We start from the raw sequence: 11,337 nt of genomic DNA, 5'->3' as shown, positions 1-11,337 counted from the left end.
AAACATATATAAAAAAAATAATAATGATAAAATATTTTTCAATTGTACTTAATTGTACTCCCGATATAAATCATTAAGAATAAATATTTATTATAGTACCATTGTGTTGATATTTCTTTAAACTCATTACAAATCGGATCAATTTATTAAGAAGAATGTGTTGATATGCTTAAAAAGAATGGGTTACCTCCCGACCTCAAGAAGGCTAACGTGGATCAATTTACTTCCTCTGAAGACACTGATATGGAGTACAATCAACTGGGACCCCCCCTAAAAGAACTTCCATTAGCTTCACTTTTGAACAACAACACGCCCTTCTTGCTCATTTGAATCAACCTACTGCTACATCCAGTTCCACTATTCATTACCTCAACACTTCTTTTGCTTCATCCTCGTGTAACATTAATCTCTTACCTTCTCATACTGATATAGATCATAGTAGGATATTGGATACTAGGGTCATAGACCATGTGTGCCATTCTAAAAACATGTTCACCCATATAATTTCCATCATACCTATCACTGTTAGACTTCCCAATGCGAATGTCATTCATACCAACTATGTTGGAACTGTCTTTTTTAATAATGATTTTTATTTAATTGATGTTCTTTACGTTCCTAATATTTGCATCAATTTAATCTCTATTTCCAAGTTAACCAAACATTTACAATGTCAAATCATTTTTGACTCCCACCAATGCTTCATACAAGGAATCCATACCCTGAGGAGGATTGGTGCAGCTGATCTCGTTCATGGTTTATATGTCTTGATACACCCCACTCTCGACACTAGCCTGCATCAATTTTCTCATGTTAATTCTGTTTATGTTCGTAATAGTCACTTGTGGCACCAAAGATTGGGTCACCCATGTAATGAATCTCTTTTACGTATTAATAAAAATTTCCCATGCCTTATACTTCCAAACCCATCACCCCTTGTGATGCTTGCTTGTCTGCTTAATAGAGGAGTCTCCCTTTTCCTCAGAGCTTTATTTCTTCCACTAAACCCTTGGACCTTATTCACATGGATATTTGGGGTTCTATCTCCACTTCTTCCATGCAAGGTCATCGATATTTGATGATTTTAGCCATTTTTGTTGGATTTACTTCATGAAACATAAATCTAAAACTACAATTATCACTCTGGATTGGGATACAATTAGACACCTCGTAGGTTAGGGAAGGATGCTGGAACTTTCAGTCAACAAGTATCACTCTGGATCGGGATACAATGTCCAAGACTTGAAGAAGCCAAAACTGATTGTTGTAGAGGGGAAAGTAATCCCTTTATCACATTTCTTCTCAAGCTTCAGACACCTAGTAAATGATCATATTTGTACCCTAGAAGAGGATGGTAAAGTTAAAGAGGAAGGACTGATTTATAAGAAGACTGAAGGAAGAGGAGCAATCAACTGGACTGTGTTTGAATTACCCGAAGTAACGATGTTATAAAAGAAATTTCCTTATTTTTTGGTTTCCCTTAAAAAAATATCAAAGAACCCAGGGCATGGGGAATCATTTGTAGGTCCTCTATCAAATTTCCCTTTTTAATCAATTAATGAAAATCATCACATTTCGCATTCAAATTTTGTATCCTTGTCTTTCATTTTATCTTTTCACATAATGAAAAAATGGCAATACTTTTCTTTTTTTTCTTTAAAGTTTTTCACATCATTTTTTCTTACTTTCATACAAATAAAGGCATGAACCCTAAATCGTGCAGATTACCCTCGATTACCGCCAATAATGACTCTGCTATGGTCCCATATAACTTCGACCATCTGATTCATCACGCTGACAAAGACTGTAATGAAGATTGTGAGCTCCCTGAAGAGTTAGCACGACTACTCAAGCAAGAGTCGAAGGTCATACAACCGTACGAGGAATCAGCAGAAGTGGTCAACCTTGGAACGAAAGAGGAAACTTAAGAGGTCAGAGTAGGCTCAACTCTATAAGACAAGGTGAAGACAAAATTGGTCAAACTCTTACAAGACTATATGGATGTGTTTGCATGGTTTTACCAAGACACGCCAGACCTCGATACTAATATCATGGTCCATCAACTGCCTTTCAAAGAGGATTGCCTTTCCATGAAGCAAAAGCTAAGAAGGACTCATCCCGACGTGGCTATGAAGATCAAGGAGGAAGTGCAAAAGCAGCCCAGTGCAGAGTTTCTAGTAGTCTCCAATTATCCCAAGTGGATTGCCAATATTGTGCCTGTGCCCAAAAGGACGACAAATTATGCATGTGTGTAGATTACAGAGATTTGAATAGAGCAAGTCCCAAAGACGACTTCCCACTACCCCATATTGATGTTCTAGTGGACAACACCGCTTAATTCTCTGTTTTCTCCTTTATGGATGGCTTATCTTGTTACAATCAAATCAGGATGGCTCCGGAGGACATGGAGAAGACTACGTTCATTACCCCATGGGGTACTTTCTGCTACAAGGTTGTGCCCTTCAGATTAAATAATGCTGGTGCAACTTACCAACGAGCCATGGTCAGACTCTTTCACGATATGATTAATAGAGAGATCGAGGTCTACGTTGATAATATGATCGCCAAATCTCAAACTGAAGAGGAGCATCTTATCAATATAGAGAAGCTACTTTAATGGATAAGGAAATTCAAGTTGAGGCTTAATCCCAACAAATGCACGTTTGGGGTAAGATCTGGCAAACTGCTAGGTTTTATCGTCATCCAACATGGTATTAAAGTGGATCCTGAAAAGGTAAAGGCCATACAAGATATGCTTGTGCCCAAAACCGAAAAGGAGGTCTGAGGATTTCTAGGTAGATTGGACTACATAGCTAGATTCATACCTCACCTCACGACCACTTGTGAGCCAATCTTCAAACTGCTTCGAAAGGATCAAGCCACCATTTGGAACGACAACTGCCAAAATACTTTTGAAAAGATCAAGGAGAATATACAAGAACCTCCTATTCAGGTGCCTCCTGTGCATGCAAACCTTTAATCATGTACCTTACCGTTCTTGAAGGATCTATGGGATGTGTCCTCGGCTGACAAGACGAGACTAGTAGGAAAGAACACACCATATACTACTTAAGCAAGAAGTTTACTGATTGCGGGAGTAGATACTCAATGATTGAGAAAACCTGTTATGCACTTGCTTCGGCTGCCAAATGCCTAAGACAATATATGCTCACCCATACTACATTATTAATCTCCAAGAAGGACCTAGTCAAGTACATCTTCGAGAAGCCTGCTCTAACCGGTAGAGCAGCTCATTGGAAAATGGATTTAACTGAGTATGACATCCAACATATCACTCAAAAATATATCAAATGGAGTGTATTGTCAGATTATCTTGCACATCAACCTTTGGAGGATTACCAATCTATGCACTTTGAGTTCCCTGATGAGGATATTATGTTAATAAGGGAGTGCAACATCCCCAAACTCAAGGAAGGACCAGAACCAGGATCTCGACGGACACTTGTGTTTGATGGAGCTTCTAACGCTCATGGAAATGGCATTGGGGCAATTATCACCTCTCCAACTGGATTTCATTTACCATTCACCATAAGGTTGTGCTTTAATTGTACCAATAATATGGCAAAGTACGAGGCTTGTATCTTCTGTATTGAAGTTGCGATTGATCTTATGATCAAAATTCTTGAGGTTTATAGAGACTTAGCCTTGGTCATCAGCCAAGTCAAAGGAGAATGGGAAGCTCGAGATCACAAGCTAATCCCTTATAAGGAGCATGTCTTGAAACTGATCCCTTACTTTGACGAGATCACGTTCCATCACATTCCTCGAGAGGAAAATCAGTTAGTCGACACCTTGGCAACTCTTTCATCCATGTTTAAGGTTAAATGGAATAATGAAGCACCATCTTTTCATCTTAACTACTTGGACTAGCCTGCTTACTGTTTAGCAGTCGAAGACAAATATGATGGTGATCCTTGGTTCTACGACATCCTGAGATTCCTAGAAGGACAAGAATATCCAGGAAACGCATCCATCACCAACAAGAAGTACCTTCAGAAGCTATCATCCAAGTTCTTCTTAAGCAGGAGGGTATTGTACAAAAGGAATTATGATTTGGTTTTGCTCGGATGTGTGGATAAGCAAGAAGAAAACCAGATTATAATGGAAATCCATGAAGGCTCATTTGGGACGCATGTTAGTGGATATACCATGGTAAAGAAAATCTTAAGAGTTGGCTACTATTGGATGACCATGGAGGTTGACTAATACCACCATGTCCAAACATGCCATAAATGTCAAATCTATGTTGACAAGATCCATGTACCATCAGTACCACTCAATGTCCTAACATCACCTTGGCCTTTTGTCATGTGGGGCATTGACGTGATCGGACATATTGAGCCAACTGCCTTGAACGAACATCGCTTCATCTTGGTAGCCATAGACTATTTCACTAAATGGGTGGAAGCAATCTCGTACACAAATGTCACAAGATAAGTGGTGGCTCGATTCTTGAGGAAGGAAATCATTTATCGTTATGGGGTCTCAAGCAAGATCATTACTGATAATGGGTCTAACCTCAATAACAAGATGATGAAAGATTTGTGCCAAAGCTTTAAGATCAAGCATCACAACTCGTCACCTTATTGGCCAAAGATGAATGGCGTTGTTGAGGCAGCTAACAAGAATATCAAGAAAATCGTGCAGAAAATTGAGACCTGTCGCACCTCGAAAAAATGGGGATACGACTTCAAAGCGAAGCGCGATCGCACGCTCGCAATGATGGACTGAACAGAGTCGCCACCGAACTTTATTTATTCCTAAAAAGGAAAGGGGAAATATCGATAAAACCCAAGACAAATGAAAGGATAAGATATGGTCATCGCAACCAATATCAGGGTTCGGGAGTCGATTACGCAAGGGGAAGGTATTAGCACCCCTCACGTCCGTTGTACTCAACGGGAACCATTAGGTCAGTTGTGTGCATTAGTGTTAGTTGAAATGTTAGGCTTTTCGATTTATTAGGTGGGAAAGAAAGAATATAAGAGGGAAGAAATGTTTTTGGATTTTTTTAACGAAGGACTAAACCTAAGTTTTTTATTAATGGGCCTGACAAGATTTAAAAATCCTGCTCCTACGTATCTCAAAAGAGAAATCAAGGCTTACGTAGTTCTGGGTAGAAAAATGTTTGTTTGTTGGTCGATTTTAGCGAAAGCTATATTGTATTAATCGACGAAAACATTGTTTTACCCAAAACAGATGAGGAGTGGACGCATACAACACATCGAACGGATTTATAAATCTACATTCGGAAAAACGTCACTTATCTCTACTCAACAATCGTGGCCGAAACATTGTTTTGTATCACTTAAGACAAGATACCTTTCGTTTATGAAAAAGGTTTTTGATTAATCGCACGGCGGCGAGAAAAAGTTTGATTGGTTGGATGTATTTTGAGTGATGGCGAGAACTTGGATGAGCGAGATATACATCTCGAATCCTAGTCTCAGGAGTGCACGGTATACACCATGTTCCATTTCCATCTTTATTGAAAGAGGTTAAGATAGAAATTAAATATTTTTGGAATTTGATTGGGAAAGGGTTTGAAGAAACCGCATTGACAATTTTTAGGCGATAGCGAGAGTTAAGATTGGCAAGGCATACGTCTTGAATCTTAACCTCAGGAGTGCATGGTATACACCATGTTCCATTTCCACCTTTATTGAGAAAGTGTTAAATAAGAATTAGGTATTTTGAGTTTTGTTGTGAAAATGACTTGACCTATATCAAGTATTGATGGATGTTTGAGAAAGATTTGAATGAGTGTTTGAGGAAAAAGTGAATGAATTTGGATGATGGCGAAAGCTAGGATTGGCGAGGCATACATCTCGAATCCTAGTCTCAGGAGTGCGTGGTATACACCACGTTCCATTTCCATCTTTATTGAAAAGGTCTTAACTATAAATTAATATTTTTTTGAGTTTTTATTAGAAAAAAATGGCTTGACGTTGAATCAAGCGTTTGGTGAAAGTTTGAAAGAAATGGAATAGAATGGAGGGAGAAATGAATTGATTTGTTTATTGAGAAAATACTCGACGTTGGATCGAGTCTTATTTTTGATCTTTTTGAAATGGTTGATTTTATTCTTGTGTTAGTATCTAACTAAACAGTCAAACAAATAAAGAAATAAAACAGTACAAAATTATTACACATCGGGGGAGTGGGGTACATTTTGTCAAATGGGGATTCAAAATCATGACATAATTAAATCGGGCCCAAACAACAAATAATGCAATGCATGAGTGTAAGTGCAAGAGAACCGGCTCATTGTAAGAAAGCCCAAGAGTAAGCTATGTGAGGTTGACGGCGATGCTTAAAAAGCAATCGACTTACAAGGGTGTGAAAATGGGCTCGATATTGAATCGAGAAAAGTGTGATTTTTATAGTTTAAAATGGTTTTGAATGAATGATGCAATTAAAAGAAAACAAATCTATGTTAGGATAATGAAACTATGAATATAATAAAGCATAAACATAAAAGAAAATGTTAAAAGAAATAAAAATACTACACATAGGTATCGAACCCACTCCACTAAAGACCATAGAAACCACCCCTCTCCATGTGGCCACTTATGACTAGTTGTTATTTTAATACTAATTTAAATATATATTAAAAGAAAACTGTTGGACTACCCTAATTAAACCCAACCGCTTGACTGTTGGGTTTTTCAAAGGGAATATGAATTGAAAAGGAGAAAATATTTATTAACTATTTAGGAAGTTTAAACAAAATTTTTAATGGTTTATTCTGTTTAAAATAAATTAAAAGTAAGAAAAAAAAAAGGAATAGTAACAGATGCCTCACAAACTCGCCCTCTCCATCTCACGAATCTCTCTTTCTCAAACTTAACCTTACATTTCTCTCTCAAGCGCGTTCCCAACTCTCAAACGCCCTCAACGAAACCTCCTCTTCTAGCTTCGTCCTCAATCGCTCTCTCAACTCACAATCTCACTCAATCGCTCAACCTCGCTCACCACCGCTCTCCATCGCTGTCACTCAACTCTCAACATCCTTCCATCGCTCTCACTCAGTGTCGTTCCCAATCGCCCACATCTCACTCAATCATGTAAGAAACCAATGGCTGAAACAAAAAACTCACCTTCGGCGGTGACAACGGCAACGATGAAGCTCACAGGTTTGTCTTTGATTTAGTGATTAGGGTTTGTGGTATCTTTTTCGCCGTTTCCTCTCTCTCAATTTTTTTTCCGTCCCCCCACTGATTCCCTTTTTTCTCTCTATTTATCTCCCTTGATTAGGGTTTCAAAGGTGTATTTGGTGTTCAAAGGAGCATCCTGCAAAATCCTCTTTCATGTGCTCAGTTTGGATCGGCCTGTTTTAATGCTAGAACCGAAAACGGTATTCAGAACTTAGCTTTCTCTTTGAATTTTGTCCTAATGCCAATTTAGGGAATTTTTCGAATCTTTACTGCCTTGGCTAATTAGTTTGTGTTTTTTGGTTACTGCAGTGAAATGGTGAAAACGTGAAGAGCTCAATCACGGTTCTGTTGACGGTTCAAGGAGAAAGACGGGGTAATTCCTTCTTGTGAGTAGTAAATAGACTTTGCTCCACTCGGATACAACTGTGAATCAGAAAAAGCATGAGGCATCCCATGAGGCAGCTCGTTCTTAGTTCCATAAGATTCGGTCTGTTGAGAGATTGGATATCTAGAGAAGGATATTCTATCGTTATGCAAGGTTCCAACAAAAACTTCATCGCTGTAACAAATATTCGGATTGCGGTTATCAAAATACTGTCCGTTGAGATTTTTGGGCGGACCAATGTCACCATGTCGACGAGGAACAGAAGCTTGTTGAGGGTATCGGCAATCAGCAGTGTTGATGCTCGAGTTTCCAGAATTCATCTGAGCTGTAACAAACGATGCACTGCTGTCAATACTTTTCTGGCATGAGTTGCTGCCAAGCAATTGTACATAACCTGTACTAGAACCTGCAACTTGAACCAGAGTAGGAGAAATTCGCAACGGACTTTGAAGATTTGCGGGATCATTCAAAATTCTATCTGGATTCAAAGCACTCATACTATTATTACCATCCCTGATCTCCTTAGGAGAAGAGGCAATTGTTGGGGCAAAACCGAAACTAGTCGTTGAATAATATGCTTCGGTTGTTAAACTTTGTCCACTGCTGTTTTTCTTAGGACTATGGTCTACTATGCCGTTTAAAGCAACAACGTATTGGTAATCAGGGTCATTCTGGAGAACAGTGTTTGCATCGGTTCTTTATTTTGATTATCTCATGAGTTTATGATGGTTGGTATGAATTTGATCTTAATCAAAATGCACACTTGATATGAAGTGAGGCTGCTAGGTGAATGTTAACTGATTTGACCATGCTGTTTAATGCCTGCCTGTAGGTTACTTGGATCACCAATTCAGTAGCATAACTTAGATTATCAGCTTTGTGTAGACATTAGTATAATTCTGCTTGGTTTGTTTGCTGCTGCTATGCTATGTACAACAAGCCTGTTTTTCTGTTATGAATGTTTTGCAGGTTAAGGTTGGTTTAAGATGGTTGCACGTGAAGGACGTGTTTGGTGGTTTGAAAATGAACGGTTATTGCAGAGGAAGAATGAGAATGACGCGTGTCTATTTTTTGATGATGTCGGCAAGCAGAAAGTCTCCTTGGCAGCAAGAGTATTGCATCCGCCTTTCCGGCCGCTTGATAAACACCGAATGTATCTTGGATTGACAGTGAACCAGGAACATAACCTTCATACCAAGCTTCCCAGTCATGTTTCATACCCAGCAGTAACAGGTATTTGGGATAACTTTGTTGATTTTTTTTTTGGAAAAATTCCCTTCTCAGTTCCAATTTCTTCTACTTGTGATATGCCATTAAATAATTCTTCTGATTTCAGATGGCGGTGGGCATCCATTAGACCAACTCTTATTTCTATCTGGCCAACAACACTGAGCATGCTCTTCTGAATTCGACGGTCTTTTCAAATTCAATTCCAGCTACTATGCAAAGCGAAGACTGTTTTGCAAAGCTCATACACATCAGAGAGAGGGCAGCAAGAGCATTGTGTCAACTGATCTCAACAAGTTCATCCAACAGCTAAGTAAAGGAGAGCATTTTTTTCATCCTGCCATACTAGGAACATTATAGTTTACATCCACATCATCTTTCTGATCAAGCTCACGAGCATTATAATGGATGCCGGAAAGAACTGCTTCAAATGCCATTTGACCTTTACTACATGAAGCTAATTCTTTGAAAGCTATAAGACAAGATGATAACTTTTTTTCAACAGGTAGGACCCGGCAACTCATCAGGAGTTGGCTTTCCATCAACAATGACAAGAGATCTATCCAGTACTTTTGTTAGCGTCTCAAGAGTGCCCCGTCTCAGCAATAGGCCCTTTCCAAGTGGGTGCTCTAATAGGGTGGCAAGAAAATCACGAAGCCTCAAAACCTTGTATGCATCAGTATCTGATGGGGATGATTCTGAAACATGACTACTGATCGATGGCAATATTGGTTGTAAAAGCATAGATGCATAAGTAACATTTTAGAACGAATTAGAGTGAGCGGGTTGAAGGTTCTATTAGGAATGTTGAAACCTTCTGTTATGATATTGATGTGTTGTTGAACTCTTTTTTTTTGGAATGAATTATTGGAATGCTGGAATTTAGATTCTTGATGGAGTTTTGATTGTATGGCTATTTTGATTTGGGATGAACTATGGTTATAAAATGGATTTTTTAGAAATAATCCAAGACTAATTTAAATATCAATTTAAATAATAACAAAAAATCAGTAAAAACCCAATTAAAATCAAATTAATCCAATAATTTGTTAAAATTACTTTTGATATCAATTCTAACATCTATTTGAAAATTAAAATCAATTAGAGTTTGAATCATTAGTAAAAATAACAATTAAAATTAAATTGAAATTTGGAATTTAAACTTAATTCGAAATTAAAATCAAATTGAAAATTAAAAAAAAAGTCAAATAATTAAAATCCATTTTATAATCAAAAACACCATGATCAAAAAGGCATAGACAATGACCAATGTGTAACAAAAATATGGATTTGGGAATGAATGTATGCAAATGAACCTTAGGCCAAGTGCCAAACAAAAATGAAAAAATGGAAAAAATTCAGGACCAAAATCGGGGTATGATAGTTACCCCTATTTAAGTATCTTCAACTAGAGAATATGAAGCAGGACACTCTTCATATGATCATAGTGGGAGATGGTTAAATACTAAGAAGACCCGGATTTTGATCCTGAATCCCTATGACATGATGTGATATGATACGATATGATATGATATGATATGATATGATATGATATGATATGATATGATATGATATGATATGATATGCATGAATGCAGGATTCTCTTTTTTGTTTTTTTTTATCTGCTAGGGATATGGTGGACCCTTGACAGGAGATGCTACTAGACAGACCAATCTGTGGGGAATGCTGGTGGCCCACAGGGAGACAGATAAAAGGTAACAAACAAACTCTCTGGGAAAGACAGTCCTGCTGGAGAGTCAAATGCACACTAGGGAGTAATCGAAGTGGAATTTGATAAGCAGCATTCAGAGTACAAGAGATTTCGGTAGTAAGTTCACATATGACTTACTAGACCTGAATAAGAAAGAAAATGTCACAACAGGTTCAGATATGACCTGGCAATACTGGAATAAAACCCGACAAAACAGGTTCATATATGACCTGACAATGTTGGGGGAATATCAAGAAGTTCTGACAGCCGGTCCAGATGTGACCTAACGAACTCAAAAAAATTCAAGAAGAGTGTATCAACAGGTTCATATATGACCTGGTAATACTGGAATAAAAGTTCAAAAACAGGTTCATATATGACCTGACAACACTGAAACAAATCATAGAGAAAGACTCTTCAGAGCAGGTTCAGATATGACCTGACACTGGAATAAGGCTCAACAAAAGGTTCAGATATGACCTGACAATGGATTAAAGTTCAATAACAGGTTCATATATGACCTGAATAGGATTGAACGACAGGTTCATATATGACCTGACAATGGATAAAAGCTCAACAACAGGTTCATATATGACCTGAATAGGATTGAACAAACAGAGAGAAACAAATCTTCAGAACAGGTTCAGATATGACCTGACACTGGAATAAAGCTCAACAACAGGTTCATATATGACCTGAATAGTATTGAATAAACAGAGAAAGAATCTTCAGAACAGGTTCAAGTATGACCTGACACCGGAATAAAGCTCAACAACAGGTTCATACATGACCTGAATAGTATTGAACAAACAGGGAAAGAATCTTCAGAACAGGTT

General features: G+C 37.9%; 1 protein-coding gene across 1 annotated transcript; it reads left to right on the top strand.

Annotated features, from left to right (window-relative positions):
* The first annotated feature begins 3,108 nt into the window (after nucleotides 1-3,108).
* On the top strand, nucleotides 3,109-3,891 carry LOC127137618 (uncharacterized). Its single transcript, XM_051064065.1, has one exon. The coding sequence runs from the start codon at nucleotides 3,109-3,111 to the stop codon at nucleotides 3,889-3,891; it is 783 nt and encodes a 260-aa protein (XP_050920022.1).
* The last annotated feature ends 7,446 nt before the right edge of the window (nucleotides 3,892-11,337 follow it).

Source organism: Lathyrus oleraceus, chromosome 4 (genome assembly GCF_024323335.1).
Source record: "Lathyrus oleraceus cultivar Zhongwan6 chromosome 4, CAAS_Psat_ZW6_1.0, whole genome shotgun sequence".
Classification (NCBI taxonomy): Eukaryota; Viridiplantae; Streptophyta; class Magnoliopsida; order Fabales; family Fabaceae; genus Lathyrus; species Lathyrus oleraceus.
This window is presented reverse-complemented; position numbering and strand designations above follow the sequence as displayed.

Coding starts and splice junctions, on each gene's coding strand:
- LOC127137618 (XM_051064065.1), top strand. CDS start 3,109: ATGATTGAGAAAACCTGTTATGCACTTGCTTCGGCTGCCAAATGCCTA.